The sequence below is a fragment of the Rhinolophus sinicus genome, linkage group LG05 (genome assembly GCF_036562045.2).
Source record: "Rhinolophus sinicus isolate RSC01 linkage group LG05, ASM3656204v1, whole genome shotgun sequence".
Taxonomy (NCBI): Eukaryota; Metazoa; Chordata; class Mammalia; order Chiroptera; family Rhinolophidae; genus Rhinolophus; species Rhinolophus sinicus.
The window spans coordinates 86,204,676-86,230,188 of record NC_133755.1 but is presented as its reverse complement, the minus strand read 5'-3'; the positions used below and the strand labels follow the sequence as shown (position 1 = coordinate 86,230,188).

At 52.7% G+C, this 25,513-nt stretch overlaps 1 protein-coding gene across 2 annotated transcripts in view; it reads left to right on the top strand.

The window, feature by feature from the left end:
* The window catches only part of GLP1R (glucagon like peptide 1 receptor), a 34,741-nt gene extending 9,467 nt beyond the window's left edge, over positions 1-25,274 (top strand). The window contains exons 4-13 of one of the 2 annotated variants that reach the window (XM_074332878.1): positions 7,028-7,146; positions 7,501-7,607; positions 11,269-11,422; positions 11,945-12,104; positions 16,587-16,647; positions 17,097-17,166; positions 17,288-17,376; positions 17,701-17,839; positions 18,773-18,814; positions 23,942-25,274. In XM_074332878.1, the coding sequence (XP_074188979.1) occupies positions 7,028-7,146; positions 7,501-7,607; positions 11,269-11,422; positions 11,945-12,104; positions 16,587-16,647; positions 17,097-17,166; positions 17,288-17,376; positions 17,701-17,839; positions 18,773-18,814; positions 23,942-24,109 (1,109 nt within the window). In that variant the 3' untranslated portion in view covers positions 24,110-25,274. The remainder of the gene's footprint in view (positions 1-7,027; positions 7,147-7,500; positions 7,608-11,268; positions 11,423-11,944; positions 12,105-16,586; positions 16,648-17,096; positions 17,167-17,287; positions 17,377-17,700; positions 17,840-18,772; positions 18,815-23,941) is intronic. The other variant, XM_074332877.1, reaches the window with a different exon arrangement.
* Positions 25,275-25,513: the final 239 nt, after the last annotated feature.

Here is a 25,513-nt window from a genome sequence, read left to right as displayed (position 1 = left end):
CCCCCACCCCACCCCTCCCATCTATCTAAGACACCAGAGAGACTAACAGGAGACAAGCACCCTGCCTCAAGGAGCTCGGTGAGGGGGAAAAAGACACTCTCTCATAATAATACTAATAATTACAATAATAGCTAATATTTATGGAGCACCTGCTCTGTGCCAAACAGCCCTAAGAGCCGGCTGTTTATTTCATCTTTACCCCGTGGTTATGCTTCTTGTACAGATGAGAAAATAGGCCCCAGAAAGTATAAGCCACTTCCTCCAAATGACGTGGTAAATGGCAGAGCCAGGATTTGAACCCAGCCTGTGCTCTTAACCACTGTGCCTTGAAGGGACCAAGCAGAAACCAGCCCAGAAGCAAGTGTGAGAATGAGGTCATACTGTGGAAAGCCAGCTGTCTTCCTGGGGGAGGTGGCCCCTTAGTGGAACACTAGGTCACCTGGACGGGCCTGGCTTGAGCTTCACCTCAGAGCTCAGGACTCAGGTTAGATGAAGCGCCGGCAGGAGTCCTAATGAGGCACTCTCTCTTTCTCCACCCTCCCAGGACACCCGCCTCTCCCTGAAGGGGCGCTGGGAGAGTCAGCCTGAAAATGGGCAGGCACCTGGCTAGGACACAGAGGGTGCCTTCACACAGCACTTTTGTGGAGTGCTGTAAGCACTTTACATACCTACACTCATTTCATCCTCACAACAACCCTATGAGGCCAGTACTCTGATTATCCTCCCATTTTATAGAGATGGAAACTGAGCACAGGGATGCTAAGTGACTTTTCCAAGCTCACACAGCTTGTGAGTAGCAGACCCAGGACTCAGTCACGAGTATGATTTAGACTCAGTGTTTCATTGCTACACCACGCTTCCTTGAATGTGTATGCATGCGTGTGTGTGTGTTTGTGTGTGTGTATATGTATGCATATACGTGTTCCTGGGCATGGAGACAGCTGAATGGCCTGGGCCTCTGCTGGCAGTGAGCTGCCTGCCCTCTCCCTGTCGATGGAAGAATTGAGTCTTATGATCTGATGGTTCTGCTTGCTAGTGTTCTAAGTGGCTGTGTGAGCTTGAGTGAATTCCCAGACCGCTCTGTGCCTCAGCTGGCTCACCTAGGACATGGGACAGAGCCAGGTGATGGGGGTTACAGATCCTTGGAAAATGGTCGCTGTTAATTTTTTCTGCTCACCCTACTTACCTCACCCATCTCCCGCAATACCCACTTTCCCTGCCTCCCAAAGGTTTGAGACTGGCTCCTTGGCCAGCCTGCGCTGTCCTTCTAGACCCCTGGGAGCCAGGCGCAGGACAGGGTTCATCACTCAGCACTAAGATGCCCCCAGCTCTGCCTGCTGCTCTGGGCTCCATCCATCACCTTTAATTTTATTTGAGCAGGAAATAGGTCCTGGTGGTGCCCGTTTATGAGCGAACACAGTTTTATTGCTTTCTATATGAAGATAACGGCCACTGCACAGGCCCCCTGCCAGCCTCCTCACCACCACCCCCCCAGTCACCAAGCTAATTCACTCCCTTTTTTGACACTCAGAATCACCGTCTCTGCCTCCCTCTCCCCTCTCCCTGAGTTAGGGATCCACAGAGACACCGAGCACGGGCTCCCTCAGCATAATTACTGTCTCTGGTCTGGCCTGGCCATCCCCTGGGCAGAGGCTGGCATGGGAGCTTCCCTCACCCCACCCAGGGCATGTGGGAGCAGGAAGGGGGCAGTCCTGGAGCTTTCTTGGGTCGATCAATGGAGGAGCCTGTAGAGAAACTTCAGTGTGAGTTAGGGGTGGGAAGAAGTTACAGGGGGTGTCGCAAACAGGGTCCTGGCAAAGAAAACATACTCAGCTGGGAATTTGAAGAGAATTTACTGGAGGGGCCACTTTCAGAGGCTGGACAGGGCTAAAGGGCCAATAAGGTACATAAAGCACCTTGGTCTTTGGACTATGTCTGTGGGAAGCTTAGCATCCTTAGACCTGAGTGGGGCAGGAATGGGACTGTGGGGCTCCCATGACAGCTGGTGGTCATGGTGATGGAAAGGTCACCCAGCAGGGCTGTGGCCACAGAGGGGTGAAGCCATTGCCGGAACCTCCGAATCAAGGTAGGAAGGGACAAGGGAGAGATACCCCAGCTTTTCTCTCCTTCCACTCTCCTACTTTCTGCCACTGTCCTCCATTAGTCAAACCAGTAGAGCGCAGGGAGCCAAGCGATGCTGTCCACAGGGGTGAGCCTTCTTGGGTACAGAGCAGGGCAGAGGAATGAGTGAAATAATTAAATTCCAAACAATTACCAGACACCTGGGTTAGGTCTGTGTCAGGAGCTAGGAATGCCAGTGAGACCATAGGTGTGTGTGTGTGTGTGTGTGTGTGTGTGTGTGTGTTGGGGAGAAGAGATGACCTCTCGCCACGAGGCTGAAGAGGTCAACTCAAGGGCGCAGGAGGTGCTGCTGAGGGAGGTCAGAGCCACCTTTTCTGCCTGGGGTGTGGCATCAGGGAAGCTTCCAGAGAGGTGACATGAGGTCAGGCCTAAAAGAACAGGCAGGTGGAGAAGGGGGATGGAGGGCCCTGCGTGAAGGGAGGACATCCAGGCACCACCTTGGAGGTGGGGCCAGGCCTCAGGCCTCTGAGCTACACAATGGCCTAGGGAAGGCAGCTCTTGAATTCAGACCCCTATAATTTAGAATTTGGGACTCTGGATTGCATGGAGAGGGCAGGAGCAGATGAGTCAAGGAAGGAATGAGTTCAAAGGAGATGCTTGGTGTCAACAAGATTTTCTCTGTAAACCAGTCGGCTGGAGTGGCTTCAGTTGCTGCCTGGGGGCCTTCCCACAGCCTCTGTTTACCCACAAACAGCTGATTTGTTTGTTACGAATCATTCTGTTCTCTTTAGCTACATTCCTTCCTGAGCTCTACCTGTTTGTTAGCTTAGTTCTAATTACACGAGAGTCATAAAATGCTTTCAAAGTAGTCAGTCTATCACTCACAATTCTTGGAAACTCTGACAGGTGCCTCTTGAGTAATATTGAACTGGGAGCTTTCCTGGCAGGCCGGGGTTGCTGAAGGGAGACTGAGGCCGGAGCTTGGCGCTGGAGGGGTTCTGGCTGAGGTGGTGTCCTGAGCTTCAGCTTCAGAGAAGGGGTGCCTTTTTGAGAAATCAGGGTGGGGGCAGCAGCAGGACTCCCATGGTGACAATGTTTTTGAAGGCTCCCAATATTCCAGGCACTTCGAGTGCTTTATCTCCTAATCTTCACACTGCAGAACGGGGAAGTCATAATGGTTCTCATTTTAAGACGAGGAATCTGAGGCCCAGGGAGGTCTGCCCAAGATCCTATAGCTGGCTGAAGGCAGAACTAGGATTTGAACTTGAGTCTGTGTGGTTCAGAACCTGAGTGCCTTCTCATGGGCCATGACGCAATGCACTGCCTCTTAGCCTCAGCCCAAGCTGATGCCTTCCATTCGAGCCCTGCCATGGACCTGCATTCCACCACTTTGAGGAGGGCCTGTGACTACCCTCCCTTAATCTCAGCTTCCCAGTCTGTAAGATGGGGGCCCAGTCATCCTTGCCAGCCACTGTTGTTGCCAGGATGCAGGAGCTAATGGATTCATGAGCAGCTCTCCTCAGCCCCGTGTGCCCGCATCCACGTGGAAGGGTGGCTGTTAGCTTGATTACAGACGCCGCTGCAATTTCCGGGAGGGGAACTGTTTAATTGGGGGTTTTGTTTCCAGCACCAGGGTCTGACTTAATGAAGTATCCCTGGGCCTCCTGGCATGTGGCCGGCTGCCTCCTGGTGTTGACAAGACCGGAGCCAAACCCCTGACTGATTTACCAGCAGCTCCTGGGCCAGATAAAGCTGGGCTGATAAGCAGGGCTGTGCCCTGACCCACTCTACCTCCAGCCAAAATGGGCGTCTGGGGACCTCAGCCCAGCCAGGAGCCAGGCCTGGCTTTTAATATTTGGTGCTAATGAAGGATAATTGACAGATGCACTCATATAGACTCAGGGACGAAGTGATCCCTTGACACTCTGCCAGTAACACAGACATCTGTTCACATACCACCTCCCGTCCCCCCAGCGGGCCCTGAACAGAGGCTCTGACCTTTGGGAGGACACTGGCCAATCCAAGCCTACGGGAAGGGCAGTGGAGAAATGGCACATGGCCATTGTTGACAGCAGCGAGAATGGCTGCTAACTTTTGGTCTTTGGAGGCAAAAAGCTGGGGGTTTGAATCCTGACACTACTTCCTGGCTGGATGACCTTGGGCAGGTCACTTGGCCTGGTAGAGGCTCAGCTTCTTCATCTGCAAAATGGGATTAACTGTGCCTATTGTGGTGTGCAACGGTGTCAGACATACAGCAGGAGCTCAAACACATATTCTGTGAATGCAGAGCCTGCAGGGAGGGTGTGTATAAGGGGCACAAAGGGCGGGAAGCAGCAATCACGGAGTGGCAGGCCCTGATCCAGCTGTGGCAAGTGGGTGTCATTAGGGCCACACTGCCGTGGGCCGAGTCCTGGGTAAATGGGTAGTTTGACAGTTTGTGCCCCCGCCACCATGTCTCTCCCTTCCATGGCCCCTCTGCCTCCCTCTTTTCTCACCTCAAAACGGACTGCCAGAGGAGGCTCCAACATCAGTGTATCTCATTCCCCATGGAGTCCCCATCACTGCTCTGGGGTTATCGACCACTGGTTTGGCCACGTGTCAGAAGACTTGTCCCCTGGTGAAGAATCCCAGGCATCCACCCAGCAGATAACAGACACGTTCGGGAGCCTGAGAGGGGCCCTCCAGTGGCTAAAATGAGACCAGGTCCCTTCCCTTTTCTGCCTTTGACCTTGCCTGATTTTGTCCATAAATGCATTGGGGGTGGGGGGATCTGGGGACACGGCTCTTCCCACTGCCTGCCGGAAGTCCCGCCATTAGACTTTCAGGTTTTTGTTTCTCTTCCAGGTGAAGTCTCTTTTAAAATGCAGGTCCTTCTAGAAGGAGTGATGCTGCAAGCTGACTTACGTCACTGTATTACCAGATACTTCTGTCTCCTGAACAGAGGCCTGGTTCAGGGTTTGTTCATGGCAGGGAGTAGGAGAACAGAGAAGAGCGAGCAGGGGGCTGCAGTGGGTGACTGGAAATCAGCGTTCACGAAGGACGAGGGTCTGACGGGCAGACCCTGCAGGGGCCTGACAGGGTGGGAACAGGGCTGTCACCAGATGCTGCAGTAAAGGTCTCTTGCACTTCACAACGGTGGGTGAGCGGGCGGAGGCTTTGTGAACTGTAAACTAGAGCCCCTATTCCTAGATGGCAGCGTCCCTCCTGTGCCCTAGCGGGGTGGGCCCTGGGGCTGGCAGCGCTCCCATCACGCACACATGTAATGAGCCTCTTCCCACAGAGTTTTTATTGCTACCTCTCCACCTGGAAACTTCTGCTCAGCCACTGCCACCCAGGGCCTCGGCGGCTTCTCCATTCTAACCTGCCTCACACTGCACCTTCCTCCCACAGCTGGGAAAGCTGGTCTTTAAAATTTTCAGTCCCTTAGAATTTTAAAATCTTTGAAAATTTGCCCTGGTTCTAACTTCCCTCCTTGCTCCCCCAATACTAGCCCCACCACCACCACCACACAAACACACACACACACACACACACACACACACACACCCCGCTGGCCCCAGTTTTCTAGCCCTGGGTTCAGACACATTTTCCTGCAGGGAGATGGTAAGCCTTTCATCCCCTCTTGTGACCCCTCAGCAAACCTGGGGGCCACAGGTCACCCACCTCCCTGGGTAGGAGGACAGTAGGGCATGGCAGGGAGACGGCCTCAGCATCCAGATGCCCAGATGCAATGTGAATGGGCACAGCTCTGCGGGGCCTGTGTTTGATCTCTCTTGGTTTGCATTTCTGAGCACTTTTTTGGGTTTTTTTCTGGGACAGTCTTTATTCCCTAGACAGGGACAATGCTTCCTTTCTCCTTCAGACTGGGATCTCCCTGAGGACTGCAGCTGGATCTCTCCCCCCCTCTCAAACTGGGAGATCCCTAAGGATAGTCGCCATCTCCAAGTACTGGGAGATACTTGAAGGAAGGAGCTGAGTCTCACTGCCTTTTAATGGCGGGTCTCCAACGGCTGTGTCCCTACCATTGATTATGTATTCCTTTTAAATCAGGTGGTCTTTGAGAATAGGACTGTGTCTCTCTCATCAGCTTAGGACTTCTTAAGGGCAGGGCTGTGTCTCCCCCCTCAGACAGGGGCTAACTGAGGCAAGGCTGTATCTCTCTTAAACTGGCTCCGAGGGCAGGGCTGTGTCTCCCCTCAGATTGGGGCTCCCTGAGGGCAGGGCCGTGTCTCCCCTCAGACTGGGGCCCCCTGAGGGCAGGGCTGTGTCTCCCCTCAGATGGGCTCCCTGAGGCAGGGCCATGTCTCCCCTCAGACTGGGGCTTCCCGAGGGCAGAGCTGTGTCTCCTCCCTCACACTGGGGCCCCTGAGGCATGGTGGTGTCTCCTCCCTCAAACTGGGGTCACTGAGGCATGGTGGTGTCTCTCACTTCCTCTCAGGAACTCCCTGCCCACTCTGTTCCCTGGATCTGCTGTACTTGAGGAGTGTTGGAGGGAGGGGAGTACTGAGTCCTGAAAATCAGAAGTCACAGCAGGTGGCTGTGGGCTGGTAGGGCCACACTGGTCCATGCCTGACCTTGTCAGTAGTGTGATTTGAGGCTGTGGCAGGGATGTGCAAATGGGCTCGAGTCATCTCATCTCAAAGACATGGCTTCATCAGACTGCATGGCAGGGTAGCCGAGAGGAAAGGCTGAGGGTGGGGTTGGGTGGCCCTCACCTTAGTGACTGCCTTTCCTGTCCCTGGGCCAAATGGGCATATGACAGGGCAGGAAGGCCCAAGTGTGTGTGTGTGGGGGGGGAGGGTAATATGGTTTGTGTGTGTATGTGTAAGAGGTGTAACTAACCCCAATATGTCAGTCCTGGGGGAGCGTGGTGACCCCAGGGTGGAGAGGAATAAGAGGCATGTGGCATTGGACCAAGGCTCAGCTCCCACGTCTCTCGCCTCAGTGCTGCAGGGTCACGTGTACCGGTTCTGCACAGCCGATGGCCTGTGGTTGTACAAGGACAACTCCAGCCTGCCCTGGAGGGACCTGTCGGAATGCGAAGAGTCCAAGCGAGGGGAGAGAGTGAGTTGAAAATGGGGACACTGAGCCAGCGATGGGTAGCAGGGTCCCAGCTTCATTAGAGTGAGGACCCTGGGCATTGACTGGGCTGGGCTGTGGTCATCTTGTCCGTCCCCCGGCCTCTGGGGGCTTTGCACAGAGTGCTTTCTGGACAGAGGTGGTGTGTGTTCACCTCTCTGGCCTTGGAACAGCGCCGTGGAAATCGGAACCATCTCCATTGGTTATTCTCTTTCTTAGTTCTGGGATCCCTGGTGGGGCCTGACTTGGGGCCCCACATCTACCTTATCCCATGGGAAAGAAGGATGTGGGAGAGGAGGGCATGGGGTGCACCGTGTACACTGTGTCCCCGTTGCACAGAGCTCCCCGGAGGACCAGCTCCTGTCTCTTTACATCATCTACACAGTGGGCTACGCTCTGTCCTTCTCTGCTCTGGTCATCGCCTCGGCCATCCTCCTCGGCTTCAGGTAGGGGACCCAGGGCCCAGAGGGTGCGGCCTCATCCTCACTCCCTCTCTGTCCCCAAATAGAGGAGGGGGCACCAAACCAAAGAACAATGCGGCAGGGTCTTAAAAGATCTCCAGTGAGCCCACACCTTCAAATATGAGGCTGAAAACACAGGATAAGACACTGTGTACTTAGTCGAACCTCTACTGGGTAAATGTGTGCGTATAATACTGCAAAAAAGGAAAAACAAACACCACAAGCACACCCACAAAGTACACACTCCAAACCTTAGCAGTGGATGATAGGATTAGGGGAATTCCTCTCTAGTGAACATGTGTAACCGAAATAATCAGGAATTCTGTGTGATTCTAGACAAGACCTCGGGGTTTTAGAGATTCAGCTGTCTTTGGAGCATAGCAGCCCCCGTGGAAAAGGTCTTCCTAGACGAACCATTCCTTCCAGAGTACCAAGTTCTTCCCACCACCTCTGCATTTGGTGGGGGCAAGCCTGGAGGCTGGCTTCAAGGGCAGGAGGGATTCTGAGGGCAGGGAGCTCAGACACCCACTATCAGGAACAGGAAAGCTGCGTTCCTCCTGTCACCCCATGGCAGCTGGCGCCATCAATTCTGGGCACATAGTCAGTACTCAATAAATGAGCACTCAATGAATATTACCCCCTTTTATTATGAAGTATTTCAGTGACCCGAATATACAGTGGCTGATACTGAGATCCCCCGTCCGGCCTAAGGACCACACAGTTATACTTCCCAGGGTAACGCTCACTCCCTGCCCCTTTCCCCTAGAAGGAACCCCTAACGAGGCTGCTTCTAATTCCCATGCAGCTCTCTGTACTTTTACTGCATTTGTAAGTATCTGTAAAAGTATATAGCGTGGATTTTGCTTACTTTGAATGTTATGTTGGACATATAGTCTCCTGTTAGACATATTATTTTTGGCCCCACAATATGTTTTTGTGAGACTCGGTCACGTTGATACAGGTAGTTCTGCTTCATTCGTGCTAACTGTCACTCTGTACTGTACTATATGAGATGTCACAGTTTATCTATTATCCTTTTAGTGGACATTTGGAGATTGTTGTTTTTTTCTGAATTGTAAACCTTACTACAATGAACGTTCTTACCTGTGACCCCCTTGTGCATTTCTCCAGGGGCATGTCCCTGTGGGTAGAATTGCCTAGTCTGAATACAACGTGCTTTTGCAAATTTATTAGGTGTTGGTAACTTGTTCTCCAAAGTGATCATACCAGTTTGCCCTCTCACCAGTAATAAACGTGAGTTCCCTTTGCTTAACATCCTCGCCAATACTTAGTATTTTCAGACATATGAGTTGCTGCTAATCTGAAGTGTGTGAAATATCTCATTATGATTTTAATTTGCATATCCCTGACTCCTAAAGAGATCAAGCATGTTTTTTTATGTTTTACTCTGAGAATTGCTTGCTCATAGCCTTAGCTTACTTTTTTATTGGTTTATTTGGCTTTTTTTTTTAATTTATTGGGGTGACAATTGTTAGTAAAGTTACATAGATTTCAGGTGTACAATTCTGTATTACATCATCTATAAATCCCATTGTGTGTTCATCACCCAGAGTCAGTTCTCTTTCCATCACCATATATTTGATCCCCCTTACCCTCATCTCCCACCCCCAAACCCCCTTACCCTCTGGCTTTTTTGTTTTTAATCTTGCGCATTCATTATATATTCTGGATACTAATCCAGGAAATAGCCTCGCTTAGTCTATGGTTTGATTTTTTTCACTCACTTTATGGTGCCTTTTATACACAAAAGTCCTTAATTTTAATGGAATGAAATATGGCGATTTATCTGTTTTTATTGATAAACAATAAATGTTATCAATTGATAAAAATCAATGTTGTCAATTGATCAAAAAACATATCAATTTTCCCAAAGACCAAATTTCGTCATGGTCTTATTTGCGAAATCTTTCCTTATCCTAGGGTCATAAGTGTTGCTCATCCCTCATGGTTCTTTGATGCACCTGGAATGTATTTTTCTCTATGGTGAATATTAAGATTTAATTTCATTTTCCCATGCATACATATAGCTAATTGTCTCAGGGCCATTTTCTGCCAGCCCGTCCTTCCCCCTCCATTTGCCTACTCTGCCAAGCAGCAAAGGTCATCTCTGCCTGGGTGCGTTTCTGTCATTTGCATCCTCATCTGTTGGGTCTCTTTATCTGTCCCTTCACCAATACCATGGTGCCATAGCTAGTATATATTTCTTAACATTTTTGGTTCTCAGTGTAGCAAGGGACCCTACTTTGTGTTTCTTTAGGGGTGTCTGAATGATTCTTGGCCTTCGGCTCTTCTTAATAAGTTTTTAAATTTTATTTTAAAAAAAACCAACATTGTTGGAATTTTTGTTATAGCTGTATTGAATTTATCAGTTAATGTAGGGAGAATTGAAACCTTCAAGATAGTGAGTCTTTCTACCTATGAATGTGGTGTTATATTCCATTGAGTCTTCTTGAATGATTTTAAGCAAGTTTTATTGTGTTCTTCGTAGAGACCTTGTCCATCTTAGACGTATTTTTAGGTAGCCACTTAAAAATACTGTCATTGAGGGGTGGTCAGTTAGCTCAGTTGGTTAGAGCGTGGTGCTCTTAACAAGGTTGCTGGTTCAATCCCCACATGGGCCACTGTGAGCTGCACCCTCCACAACTAGATTGAAACAACTACTTGACTTAGAGCTGATGGGTCCTGGAAAAACACACTTAAGTAAATAAACGTTTAAAATATATACATATTGTCAATGAATTTTTAAAATTTACTTTTTAATTGTTTATTGTATGTATATAAACATACAGATGAGCAACCTTGCTGAACTTTCTTAGTAGTTCCAGTAATTTATGGGTCAGTTGTCTTGGATTTTCTATGAAGATCATCTATCATCTATAAATAAGAACAATTTTGTTTCTTTATTTCCAATTCTAATACATTTTTCCCTTGCCTTATTATAGTGGCGAGGATCTGTAGTAAAATGTTAAATAGATGTGATGATAGTTTCTTAAGGCTAGATGATCCTTTTTTCTTTCTTTTTTCTTGATTTTAAAGGGAATGCTTCTAAAATTTCTCAGTAAAGAATGATGTTTGCTCCCAATTTGGGTAAATAGCGCTTTTCAGGTGAAGAAATGCCCTCATATTTCCTGTTTGCTATGCATTTTCACATGAAAGGATATTGAAATTGTATCCAATGCTTTTTGAATTCTTACCCTGTGCTTAAGTCCCAGCGTGCCTCTGTAAGGCAGCCTGGAGGCGGATAAGACATGGGCCTTGTCATCCAAAAGCAAAGCAAAGTCCCCGTTCAGGAAAGCGGTCCTCACATATAAATCACTTGGGTTATATACACATGCTTTGTAGAAAAGAAGATGCCACAGACAAAAGGATAAAATATGGATGGGGGGTGAGGGAGGGCGGGTGGCAGTGACCACACAGTTTAAGCCTTCATGGCGAGGCAGGACTTGAATTAAACAAAAGGATTTTCAAGGTAATGGGGGGAAAGAGCATTCTTAGAGAAAGGAAGAGAGGAGCACAGTCCCAGAGCCAGAAACATGCCTACAGTGCGTGTTAGCCTGAGAATTAGGGATTGTGGAGCAGAACTGGTGGTCATCTTGCCAGGCAAGGGCCCTGCTTTCTCCCACAGACACCTGCACTGTACCCGGAACTACATCCACCTGAATCTGTTTGCGTCCTTCATCCTCCGAGCACTGTCCGTCTTCGTCAAGGACGCAGCCCTCAAGTGGATGTACAGCACAGCGGCCCAGCAGCACCAGTGGGATGGGCTCCTCTCCTACCAGGTGTGTGGTGTGTCCAAGAAGGGCCTGGAGAGGGCGGGAGGTCAGGGAAGGCTGGCCTCCCCCGCACCCAGGCCTGGCACAAAGAAAGGCAAGAGCTGCCCAGGCCTGGTCCTCAGGGAGCCCCCAGTTTGATGGGAGAGACAGTCCACCCTGGGGAACCTCGGGGGGAGACACAGACCCTGCCCTCAGGGAGTTCTCAGCCTGATGCAGGGGAGTCGTCTTTGAAGACAGACCTGGGCTTGAATCCCAGTTCTGCCACTTACTAGCTAATTTGGGCAGCTGAGCCTCAGTTTTCTTACCTGACTGAGGATAGTATTCTTTCTTCCACCCAGGAGAGTGAGGGTTCCTTGGGCTAAAACAGGTCAGGAAGTCAAGTTCTCAGCACCAGCCCTGGCCCAGGGGTGTTAGCTCTCTTGTCCTGCATTCAGCCTGGTAGACAAGCAGCTGGGGCGGGACCGGGAGAGGGGAAGACGGTCAGGGGGCAGAGCTGTCGTCCCTGGGGGACCCTTCCTCTGCCCTCAGGACTCTCTGAGCTGCCGCCTGGTGTTCCTGCTCATGCAGTACTGCGTGGCGGCCAATTACTACTGGCTTCTGGTGGAGGGTGTGTACCTGTACACGCTGCTGGCCTTCTCAGTCCTCTCCGAGCAGCGCATCTTCAGGCTGTACCTGAGCATAGGATGGGGTAAGGCCCACTGTCATTCACCTCTCCCCACCACCCCGACCTGTGGTATGTGGGGGGAGACCCTGGCCCCTCTTCAAACTGCTGCCTTTAGGCGACCCCCATGAGGCCACCTTGGTACTCAGAACACACAGCTGGGCCCAGGGACAGGACCCACTGGATAACTCTCTCCTGGGCACAGCACTGACTGCCCATGGGGCTGTCAAGATACTACAGGGGTTATGGTTACCCTCCCCTGTTTGTATAACCCTCCTCCCTTAATGGAAACAGAGGCTCCACTCTATCTGGCCAAGTACACCTCCCATACCGTTGGCAGTCGTGGCACTGTCTTCGAAACCTCCTTCCCCACCCCCAATCCTAAGACCCTCTGGAGATGGAGCCCCACATTCATTCAGTCCTGGGCAGCCCAGGTCCTGAGGGAAAGGACCCGCAGGGTGGGAAGTCACTGGGGTGGGGGCTGAAGGCTATGGCTGTCACATGATGAAGAAGAGGGCTCTCAGGAGAGCCGAGTAGGGCAGGGTGGGTCGGCCGGAAGCCGGGTGAGGAGAGGATAGACCGTGGATATGCCTGGAGCCCAGCTGGAAATGTTCTAGCCAAAAAAGTTTGCTGAGAACCATTGTGTCTTTTTTTTTGCTGGAACATTTCTGGTTGTGCTTCTGCCTCTCGCCATGTGGGATTCCAATGAGAAAGGGGTGGGATGGGGCAGGGGCTGGGACACCCACCAGCAGCAGCCCCCAACCCCCACCCCACTACGGGGAAAACAGGTGCAACAGTGCTTACTCTGGCAGGGCCCACAGGAACCCCCCTGGGATGGAGCCAAAGAAGGCCCTGCCCTCTGGCCCTCCCTAATCTACCAGTGTCCCTCCCCACACACACCACAGGACCTGCCCTCCACCTCCAGCTAGTCACTCATCCATTCTCTCTTCTCATTCCTTCATTTGCCTGCCTCTGGCTGCTCTAACCTCCAGGAGCTTCCCTCCTCATTTGCAGCCAGCTTGTCCCTGGAAGTCCCCCATCCCATCCTGGCTCCTGTCCCTGGCCCTTTGCAAGGCTGTTCCGCCCCCCTCAGGAAGAGGCTCAGGTTGACTGGTCCCCTGGCTCTGTGCTCTCTCTGCACCTCTCAGCTTCCCTGCCCGTCTTCACACGCATCCCTTTTTGCTGGTGTTTCTGTGTAGCCCCTTGTGGAAGAGTACCTCTAAAGGCGCTTTAATGTGATCCGTGTCTTGAGGGCACCGAGGCCCAGAGAGGGCCTTACAGGCAGAGCAGGAGCCGGAACCAGGCCTCCTGACTCCCAGGCCTTGGGCCCCGCTTCCTGCCATACAAAGTTCTCTAGCCTAGGCTGTATCTCTCAGTTCCTGAGGGCCCAGCTGAGCAAGCTCAGGCCTCTGCACAGGTGGGCAGGGGGGCCTGGCTTCTGCACTCAGCTCTCTGCTCCCACCCCCACTGTCCTCTCTCCTCCCCCAGTGCCCAGCCCCTCCCTGCTCAGCCTTCCTGCCCTTCTGAGGCCTCCTCATCCCACTAGAGCTGTCAAACAGGCAGTGGCCAGCTGAAGGCCCTTGCAGCTAACTAGCGGTGGGAGGGGGTTAGGCCGCCCGGAGAGCTCTGGGAAGGCTGTCCTCAGGATGGGGGACCACGTCCGTCCATTCTGGGAAATAACGTCAGCACCCGTAGTGCCTGTCACCATGGTGACCTGAAGGCAGGAACAATCAAAGGGACGTTGTGCTGTGCGTAGGAGCCAGGGTGGTTGGTGGATGGTTGGTGCCCTGAGGTCTAGGAGTGGGAAATGGGGGAGGGGCGTCAGTCCTTTCCCACCACCTCACTCCCCAGCTCAGGGCTTAGGGTCTGAGGGCGGCACAAAGGCAGGACCTGGAGGACCCCTTCCCTAATCAGAGCATCCTTTTCTTGAGGAATTGGATGGGGAGATATAGGGAGAGACAGAGGGACAAAGACAGGAGGGCAGAGAGAAGCACAGAGAGCCAACGGCGCTGTTGAGCTGCCAGGAGGCCTGGGCCAAGTTGGCGTGCTTAGGAAACAATGTTTAGCTTCATGTGCGAGCAGAAGAATTAAAATTAGGACTCCAACACTGTTGAGGGAGGCCTCAAAAGGCACATCAGCTGCTGCCACAGTCATTGGGTGGCCGGGTACCCCCATAACCCACCACGAGGGGGCTGCGCAGGAGGGAGGCAAGTGACGGACGAGGGCCTCATTAATTCTTGGAGCTGGTTCTGTGTCTGAATTTGAGCTTTTTTTCTCTTGTCTGTCTTGTTGATTTGCTAAATGGGAGAAAGATGAAGCCAGCAGGGAGTGTGTAATGTTTGCATGAGGCAGAGCTGTGCCTGTATTTTTAAAGGGACTTTGTTAAGGAAATGCTGATGAGTGAATGAAGTTCACCAGGTCTGGCTGGTAACATGAGTGAGCTCCCCAGGCCCGGAGTGGGGTCTCAGAGAGAAAGGATAGCGTGTGCCTGGGATGCCCAAGGAGGTTTCTGAACATGTGTGTGGCTCAAGGAGTTGGCATGTTCTTGCCTGGAGAGTTTCCCTTCTCTCATTGAAATATTGACTCCCTCGTCCATTCATTCATTCATTCATTCATTCATTCATTCATTCATTCCATTCTCTCTGAGTATCTTCTATGTAGCGGACTCTGCACTCTGTGCTGGAGCCTTTGGAGGGCATCCGTTCCTTGTCCAGTCTCATGAAGGTCTGTTACTAAAGCATCATGGTTTGTGTAAAACTAAATGGCCAAGGAGAGAGCTATCCGATGATGAATGCTGGTCAGCTGTGAGCTTTGCCGCTTCGTCCACCCCTCTCTGCACAGTAGCTGCAGGCATACGAGCTACCCAGTAGCTGCTGCTGAATGACATCACGTGTTGAGGCTCCAGGTGATCGATGGCAGGAAAGGCTATGAAGTGGGTTCTGCCCTGGAAATGTGCTCCTGGGGGAGACCCCCCCAAACCACACACACACCCATGTCCATGCACTTTTACCTATCCCAGACACCCCCGTCTCCAACCCTGAGAGGGGCACCAATAGAGACAGGCATGGAGAGAGTTGGTGCAGAAAGCCGTTGAGGGGGCTGGTATGGGTGTGGGATTGTGGCCTGTGTTCTAATCCCACCTGTACCCTCCTGAGCTCTGAATCCATCTCCATCTGTCACGTGAGAATGAACAATCCGATTTTAAGTCAACAAACACATACTGAGCTCTTGGGGTGAGCTGAACACTGAAGCTCTGAAGATGAATGAGTCTCTACCCTCAAGGAACTGGTAACCAGTTATATTAGTTACCTATCGCTGCGTAACAAATAACCCCACAATTTAGCTGCTTAAAACAATAATTATTATCTTGAAGTTTCTCTGGTCAGGCATCTGGCTTCAACCCAGCTATGGGCCTCTGGCTCAGGGTCTGTAACAGAGATGTCGTCAAGCTATCAACCAGGGTTGCTGTCATCTCAAGGCTTTACTGCGGTGGGCAAATCGGGTTCCAAGCTCGCTCAGCAGGTTGTTGGCAGGAAGCTCAGCACCGTGCTGGCTGTTGGCTGGAGGCCTCCACTCCTTGCCACAGGGGCTCCTAATAGGCTATCTGAGTGTCCTCACAACTTGGCAACTGGTGTCCCCCAGAGAAAGTGATCACATTGAGAGAGAGAAAGAGCCCAAGACAAACCTTTTCTAACCTTTTAAGACAGTCTTTTATAACCTAATCTCAGAAGTGGCACGCCACACTTCTGCTGTGTGTCATTGGTCACACAGCCTGATACAATGTGGACTACACCAGCGTGGGAATTCCAGGAGGTGGGGTTTGGGAGGGCCGTCCTAGAGGCTGCTACCATATCTGTCAAGTCTCAGCAAATTAGAAAGTGCTGTTGTTACTGGAGCTGTTACGCTGGGCTGCTGTGGGGTCAGTTGGGCTGCCGCATCAAGAATAGGCTCCTCTCTCTACTGCAGGCTCCGCCCAGCCACTTGCAGGTGCGTGCGGGCAGGGAACAGATGACTGGTAGGGCTTCCGGTGCCTGAAGTTGTCGTCTAAGTTGGGCGTGTGGACTGAGGCAGAGGGGGGAGGGCATCAGAGAGTTGGCCTCTTCCCCCCTCACCCAGCATATCTGCTCCATGGCCCTGTCCCTCTGCTGCTCAGGTGTCTGTATCCTTGTGTTGCAGCCACAACCCTAGGGGCAAACACTGGCAGTGTGCCTGGCCCACGGAAGGGGCAGACTGGTGACGACTAACACAGCCACACGTGGTGGGGACCTCTCTGTAGGGAAAAGTCTGGGGAGTCGGAGGCAGGAGGGTGGTCCCTGCAGCCTGCCTTCTTCATGCACCCAGACCAGCCTGGTTCCATACCTACTAGAAAGTGGTTTGGGGCCAGGCAGGGAGAAGGGCTGGCGGTGGGAGAGGCCGGGGAGGAGGGGTGGAGAGGCTCCTTGGTGTGCGTGGTCGATGGCTCTGGCCTGCCAGCCTCTCTCCCCTCTCTCTTTCCCTCTTTCCTCTTAGGTGTTCCCCTGCTGTTTGTTATCCCCTGGGGCATTGTCAAGTACCTCTATGAGGATGAGGGGTGAGTCCTATTCCACGGGGTGAGTGTGCTAAGGTCCCCATCTTCAAACCCCATGGGGTTCCTTGGCCCCTGGGAGGAGAAACTGAGGGACCAGAGCTTAATTTATGACTTTAGTTTTCTAACTCCCCCTCTCCACCCTCCCCGAATCATATGATGACAAATGGTGCTGGGTACATGATACCCCACTGCAGCTTCTTCTACAATGACTGTGAATAAAATGTTTGTTACTTTGTGTATGATGCTGAGTGTACAAAAGATTGTGTTTGTAGGTTCATGAAGGGGCCATGTGTGTGTGTGTGTCTGTGTGTCTGTGTGTCTGTGTGTGTCTGTGGGACTGATTGGGGCAGTATTTGGCGGCTCTGTATGTGTCACTTTGTATGCCCGGGTATACTTGTGGACGCCTGTACCTAGACTGTGAGCTGGAGTCTGTGTGTCTCTCCCCTGTCCAGCTGCTGGACCAGGAACTCCAACATGAATTACTGGCTCATTATCCGGCTGCCCATTCTCTTTGCCATTGGGGTGAGTGGCGGTGTAGGGGTGGGAGAGGGAGTCATGGCGAACCTGGGGGTGGTGCTGTGGGGAGCCCTGGGGAACCAGGAGTCTGGGGAGAGCCCCCACCACCCACCCACCTGCCCTGCAGGTGAACTTCCTTATCTTCGTCCGGGTCATCTGCATTGTGGTGTCCAAACTGAAAGCCAATCTCATGTGCAAGACGGACATCAAGTGCAGGTGATGTCACTGAGCTGGCTTTGCTGGAACCCTCAGCCCTGCCTTCCAGCAGAGACAGAGATCCTGGGGTGTTGGGCTTGGAGAACTGCATGACCTTCTCCCACCCAGGCCTGGCCTGGGACCCCAAGCCTTTCCTTCAGCCCTGTACCTGGGTAGCTCCTGGACTTCTGGGGTTACCTCTACTTCCTGCCCTCCGAGCAGCCTGTCCCAGGGTACTTGGGATGGGAGGATCTGTGACCCAGGCCTTGGTGGGGGTTGCGGGCATAGAAAGGGAAGAAGAGTCCGTGCGAGAGGTCCAGAATGACATTTCCGCCCCACCCCCAGACTTGCCAAGTCCACACTGACACTCATCCCCCTGCTGGGGACCCATGAGGTCATCTTTGCCTTCGTGATGGACGAGCACGCCCGGGGGACGCTGCGCTTCATCAAGCTGCTCACAGAGCTCTCCTTCACCTCCTTCCAGGTGACCTCCCAGCTGGGGGCCCATCTCAAAGTCCCAGGGTGAGGGTGGGGCAGAGACTAGCCTGAACCACACAGATGGGTGGCCTGACGCCCCCGGGAAAGTGACCTTTGCCCACAGTTATGTGGTTGGAGCAGAGCCTGAGCTGGAACCCCCAGATGTCCTGACACCCAGGCCAGTCTTTTCGATAAGCACATTGGACAAGAAGCCATCCCGGATGTAGCTGTGGGCACCGAGCCTGGCATTCCAAGTGCCATCTACTGGGCTGCTCCTGGGTGGGTGGTGGGTGCCCTGCCAGCTGCTTTACACACATTGTGCACAATCCTCATGGAACCCCAGGAGGTTTGCACGATTATCTCCATTGTACAGAGGAGGAAACTGAGGCTCAGAGCTGTTAAAACAAGATTTGCAAGGTCACGTGGTTTCCAAAGCCAAGAATTGATCCTCTTCACTAGTGTTAGATGCTGCTGAGGGGGTACAAGTGTCAATGGGGGTGTAGAAATATAAGAAACGGTCCCAGCCACTCAGGAGGCTTATGGGATGGCCACCAGCATGTGGGCCCATGTGTGCATTTACAGCCATGCGCACACACACACACACACCACAGCACTGGAGCCTTGTGTCTCCTGAGTGGACAGATGGGGCTGGGGCTGGGGCTGGGGCAGGGAAAGTTCCCCGCGATCAGAGGTGGTGTACTTTCTCAGGTCAGGCCTCCTCAAAGAGAGGATGGTTGAAGAGCTTCTGCCATATCTGATCATGGGGCCTTCTTGTTCCTCTAGAAAGGAAAGGAGAAGGCGCCCACCAGCCCCGTCTCTGGGGCTGCCCAATCTGAGGAGGGGGATGTTGAGTCTGGACCCCAAGGATCTTCAGCTTAGGGCCTGCCTGCAGGGTGCCTCCCTCCCGCTTCCTCCCTGCTGACATGACTCTCGTTTCCAGGGGCTGATGGTGGCCATTTTGTACTGCTTTGTCAACAATGAGGTAAGGCCCGAGGAGGGACGTGGGGAGCCTGCTGGGCTGCTGCCATTGGCTGTTCTGGAGTAGTGCAGTGGGGACTTCCATCAGTCTTTTCAGCTCAAACCCCCCCCACCCAACTGAGGCACTAGAGTTGGAGGCATCTTGTACACACACATGTGCGCACACACATGCACACGTACACATGCACACACCCCGTGCACACATGCGTGCACACACATGCACACGCACATGCACGCACACACACCTGCGCACACACATGCACGCACACACCTGTGTGCACACACATACATGCACACATGCACACACACATACACGCACGCACATGCACGCACATGCATGCACACACACATGCCTGCACACACATGCACGCACACGCACGCACACACACGCATACCTTAACCATATGTGAGCTCGGGGAAGACGAGCCTCATGTTAAGGAGGTCCTGAGTGAACAGATAGTGGTGACTGTTATAAGGTGATTCAACAGACATGCCCAAGTCACAGCCTTGGGCTTTCATAATCACTGTCTCATGTCATTGTCACTGCTTCTCCCCAAAAAATCCCTGGTAAAATTCTGGTTTCAGGTTTCCCGTTTTTCACACATGAAAACACTGAAGATCAGAAAGAGTAAGAAACATGCCCCAGGTTTGGCCTGAAGTAGTGGCAGAGCCAGGATTCAAATGAAGTCTACCTGAAAGAAGAAAGCACCTTGTTCTTTGTGCAGGCCAGCAGGGACCCCGGTCCACTGTGGAAAGGGGGTGCGTTCCTCCTGTGGTTTCCTGGGTGCTAGTCTGGGAGAAGAGGGCTCTTGCTGACCCCTGCACCCTCTCCTATAGGCCCTGCAGGACCACAGCCCTCCCCTCTCTGGGGTGGTCAGCTCCTGGGAAAAGAAGCTGTATGTGTCTGTGGGTGCCTGGGGACAACCCCCTTGCTCCGAGGTACCCAGCCTTGTGTTGGAGTAACCCCAAGCCTTCAAAGTGGATATCACACATACCACAGCCCCCACCAATTCTTTCCTGAGGGGGAACAAATAACAGTCCTACAGGCAGCACCAGGGCCACCTGGGGAAATTTCTACAAGAAGATTAACCCCCAGCAGGGAAGAATGCGTAGGCACCCCCCCACCACACAGTCTAGGGGGGAAACTGAGGACTCTGTTAACTCCATTCAGGCCCAGGTAAGGGTTTGTGTCACTGGGGCTGGAGCTCAGATGACCCAGGGGTACTGCTCGTCAAAGACCCAGCACTCTGTGGCTTCTATTCACTGAATCTGGGATCCCGGAGCTCAGAGATCTTAAAAGTCAGCTCATAAATACAAATTTTACTTTTGCTATGGGTGTGGGGACATGGAGAGCAGTGGCTGGGGACCTTGGTGATTCAGGGACCTGTGAGATGGCTCAAAGAAACAGTGTGATGTAGTAGGAAAGATTCCAGGATGTGGGCTTTGGCATCAGGTCTCTGCTCCTTTCCAGGCCCCATCACTTAATGAGCTGTGTGACTTTGGGCAAGCTCCATGCCCACTCTGAACCTCAGTTTCCTCATCTACAAAATGGAAGTAATAATGCTCAGACTACATGGACTTTAGATCTCTAAAAGAGAGAGAAACATTTCCTGAGCACTTACTGTGTAAAAGGTGCTCAAGTGTTTTATTAAATCCAATCTTGTGTAGCAGATGCTATCCCCATTTTACAGATGAGAAAATTAAGGCTCAGCAAAGTAAAATGAACAGACCCCATTCAATAGCTAGAAGGTGGTAGAGCTATCCGGTTGTGGGAGGGCTTCCTACGAATGTTTCAGGGCTGCTGGGGCTCGGGAGGTGGAGGCAGCACCATGCAAAGGGTGGCCCGTTAATAAGCTATTCCCATGGGCAGGTCTCAGAGGGCTGGCCAGACTCAGTGGGATGGGCCAGGGAAGCAGGGAAGGCAGGTGCAGAGGACACTCCGGGTGGCATTCCCTTCAGTAATGGTTCTCAGCCAGAGGGGTGATGTGCTACCCGGCCCTAAGCTCTGATGCTGTATTTTCTGGGGGACAGGAGGGGTGTCAGGTATCCCTAGGTGGGAGAGGGGCAGACGGGGCAGAGGCCTATGAAGAGAGTGAGGCTCCCTACTGCCACCTTCTCAACACCCCAACCCCCTTTCCCACTTTTCCCCCTTCTCCCAAAGCCATGCTTGCCTCACACATTCACCACCACACACACACACACACACACACACACACGCACACGCACACACCACTTGCATTCACCTATGCAATGGCTTCCCCACCACTTCTGCAGAGAGTCTCACCTGGACCCTGGCTCAGTCTCTTCTCCTGATTCCATTCCTCAAAGCCTGTTCACCCTGTCACCCACCCTCTTGCCTGCACCACCCTGCAGGCTGGCCCCACTTTGTAAGGAGGGACGATGGGCACATATCCTCACTCTGCCCTTGGCAAATAACTTGACCCCTGAATCACCAGGTCCCCAGTGGCCTCTCCCCTCAGGTTCTCACAGGCTCCTGCCACGGGGTCCAGCCCAGCTCTGAGGACCCATCGTGTCTGCCTTGTTTAAGTGCACTGCCTAGTTCCCTGAAACCTTCCTGGAAATGCCTTACGCCCTGGCTCCTCCAGGTACAAGGACACACACGTCACCAAACACATGTGGCTCCTGGGCTGAGGCCTCTGTTCCCAGAGCTGTTCTCCAGACTCGGGTTGCCATGGCAATGCCAGGTACTTGTGACCCAAAGAGAAAGGCGGGCTTGGATGTTGGTGCTGTGTGGGTCCCAAGGCCTGCACCAGCTGCCAGTGGGTGCGGAGTGGGCCCAGGAGAGGAGAGACTTGGATGGTTTTGTGGCAGCTCATGGCCTCTCATGGGCTCTTGACTCCGGAGCCTGATCCAGTTCTGACACTGCCTGGCTGTGTGACCCAGGCAATCGGTTGGCCTGTCTCCCCAAGTGCAAATGGAGGTGAATGAGCTTTCCCAGTTCATCCCAAACTCCAGAGCCTGGCTTGATGCCTGACGAGAGGCTCTGGGAGGCAGGAATGAAAGTGCACTGACTAAGTGCTGGAGTGGGCGTCTGGGATTTGCGTTACTGTCTTTGGTGTTTCATTGTAATAACACAGTAACCAAAGGAGCCCGATGTCAGATGCTCATTTCATTACTCGTTCATTCATTCGGCTCATTTTACAAACACCTATCAAGTACCTACTGTGTGCTGGGCGTGGTACCAGGGTCAGGGCACCTGAGATGAGGAAGATGTGGTGCCCGCCTTCATGGTACTCCCAGCTGAGTTGGGGGGAGACCAGGCCAGAAATAAGCATGACCTAAAGAGTCACGGGAGACAGAGGGCCAGTGATTAGGGGACCAGCTTTGGAGTTAGTCAAGATCTAGGTTCAAATCCTGGCTGAGACTGGGAGAAATACTTGAATGCTCTGCACCTCGGTTTCCTCACCTTTATGCGAGAGTCATAACAGGAGCTACTTCACAGGGTTGCTGTGAAAGTTAACTAAAATAATCCGTGGAAAATGCTGGGCATGCAATAAGTTCCCAATACATGATAGATTTGAATGACAGTTGTTATTACAGGGTCCACAACTGAGGTTCAGAGAAAGTGCTGAGGGAGGTGGGGACAGAGGGGACACCTGTCTCAGCACTCTGAGAAGTCCCAGTCCTGTCCGATTTCCTGCTGGTATCCATGAGACCTTTTTAGTCCCAAAGGTGGCTTCCTATGGGTGTGCCTCAGTTTACCATCTCTCTTCCCCACCTCACCAGTAAAGGGCTGTGAGGCAAGACTGGCCACCCTGCTGCTGCACAAGCAGAGGTCACCATTGTCCTCAGGCATCCCCTCCCCATCTGTCAGCACACATACCACACACCCTTAGCTGGGCAGCAAGCTGGCACAGAGGAGGGGGACTATTGGCGGTGTCCACTCCACCTCCCTCCCTCCTCCAGCCTGGGCTCCGCGACACTGCCTGCGATACTGGGGCCATCTTGCCAGGCAGACACTGGGCCTCTCAGCTCCACTCGGCACAGAAGCTCTTTTAAGAGATGGCCTGCGGCCACGCCAGGTGTCGTGATGAGCTTAGCTATATGAGTGACAGCCCCTGCAGGAGGCAGAGAAGAGGGGTATTTGTATAGGGACTAATGGGGACATTGTTAATGAGCTTCTGGCAGCTGGCTGTCCTGGTGGCCATGGCCTGAAAGGGAGGGCTCAGGCCCCAGACATTCCCGTGTGGGGAGGCCTGGGGGCAAGGGTGGGGGGCCTCAGAGAAGCTCTGGAAATCAGACTTATGGGGAACATCCCCCGGAAGAGCACTCCAGGTATCCTGGGCTAGATGTGCTGGTTCCAACAGCCCCCTCTGGCGGACCAGAATCACTGGCCATCACGAGGAGCCACGGCTCCACCTCAGGGCCTCACGTGACGTGGGGCTCCACAGTGTTCGCTGGATTTGTATCTGTCTGCCCAACAACCTGGTCCCCAAGCATCAGCCCTGTTGAGAGGGCTTTTCCTGATGGGGGGAAGCCTAGCACAGCAGGGGTTCTGGTTGACTGAACTCTCCTGGGCTGAACCTCCCATGGGTTGGAACTAGTCCCTGGATGGGATTAGTTCAAATCCAGGCTGATAAGCCCTCGTCCGCAGCCCCCTCCTCACTGCAGCGGCTACTCCCAGCCTCCTGTCCTCCTTCCTCCCGTGAGGCACTGGGACCTGGGTAAGAGTCCAGTGTGGGCGCCACCAGGGTTAGGGGCATGCTGTCCCTCTTCTCAGTCATCCAGGCTGCGACCTGGAGAGTGCGCTCTAAAGTCCAATTCACTCTACTTCTCTCTCCCATCTCCCCGCATTTCTCTCTCTCACTCTCTTCCGTTAAATAATACTGTGATGGATTGTAAAAGGTACTTAGCTGAGTCACAGAGTTTAGAGATGGAAGCGACCAATTAAATCATCAAGCCCATCTCTCTCCTGAGGAGAGGCGGAAAAAAGGAGACAACAATAAACAATTTTATTGGGATATTAATTTAGGCGCCCGAAGGCCTTGACTTGTGTCTCTTAATATAATGCAGTGGATTTTTTCCCTTCCCTACTAATGTAATAATGGGGCCATTTTGTGGGCAGTCGGTTTGCATGATGGCTTTTGTTTCCCTCCTTTTCCCACGGAAGGTCCAGATGGAGTTTCGGAAGAGCTGGGAGCGCTGGCGGCTCGAGCACTTGCACATCCAGAGGGACAGCAGCATGAAGCCCCTCAAGTGTCCCACCAGCAGCCTGAGCAGTGGGGGCATGGTGGGCAGCAGTGTGTATGCAGCCACCTGCCAGGCCTCCTGCAGCTGAGACTCCAGCGCCCGCCCTCCCTATGGTGTCCCTGCTGCTGGGTGGCCATCGCAGGTGGGGGAGGGAGGGTCACACGTACACATACATCCCTGCTTTCCCTTCCCCAACCCATCAGACAGGCAAATGGGCAGTGCCTCCTGGGACCCGTCGATCCATTTTCTCTGAGGAGAAGCAGCCTGGTAATTTGATCACTGTGGCGGGAAGAGAGGAAAAACGATTGCTGCTAAAATGAGGATTTCTTCCCGTTAAGCCACAGGCCCCTGGGGTTCCCCCAGACAGAGCAGCAAATCAGCCCCAGACTCAAACTCGAGGTCAATGGCGTATTAGTGGGACTGTGGCTTGTCAGAGGAGGTGATTGTGAAGGAGGCTGATAGAACTTCAGCCACACACAGAGCTCGGGTTTGCCTCGGGTTGGGGTCACCACCCCCATCTGCTTCCTCATCAAGGGATGCTGTTCACATGTCCGGGTTGCTGTTTCCCTCAGCTTGCCCCCTCATCTCAGCACCCAGCTTCTCTTTGGGAGGCTTTGTTGGGGCCACGGCCAGCAGCTCTTCCTAGAAATGGCTGTGGGCGATGTCGAGAATGCACATTGAGCAGGTGCCTGAAGGTTTCCTTTGCCAGTGCCCACTCTCTCCCCTGGGTATTTGGGTGGCTTTGGTGCCTGCCCCTGCCATGCCCAGGGAACCAGAGCAGGTCCACTGCTGAGGAGCCTTGCCCTGCATACACATATGAGCTCTGAATTCTATTCTAGAGATGCTCAAGAATCCTCTGGGGCCCGTCTGGGGAACTTTAGGAAAGAGTCTGCACCTGGGGCATAGGTTACCTGCCACTGTTGGGAACCCAAAGGGTCGAGACAAGTGTCTCCACCTCACCATGGAAATACTTTTCATTTCAGAGCAGATTCTGTATCTTGCATGGGCATTTGGGTGCGTCCTCTAACTTTAGGGGATGTAACCAAGAAGAGAGTCTTGTGGGACAACTGCCAGTCCCCACTGTTACCATAGAGGCAGGCTTCCCCTGCCCTGGGTTCCTCCCCTTTGAAATCCTCCCACCTGGGAGCTTGTATAGACTTTATTCATTTTTCTTTATTGCTGTGAATAGTCTGTATGTGCTCATGTACAATTCTGATGTCTCCCACCTGATGAAAACAAGCTCAATCATTGTGGTTGCGGTGGTGTGTGTGTGTGGGGGGGGGTAGTCGTTGATTGCACTCCTCCACACTTTGAGCCAATGAATGTTTGCTCTGCCTCCAGTCTCACCCCATAAATAGTGAGGAACCTATCACTCCTGCCCCAGCCATGATGAGAAAGCAGACACATAGCAGCACTGTAGAGACACAGAGAGAGGGAAACAGCCAACCCTGCGAGGCAGGAAATGAGCGGTATGGATGCAAAGGAAGTTTCC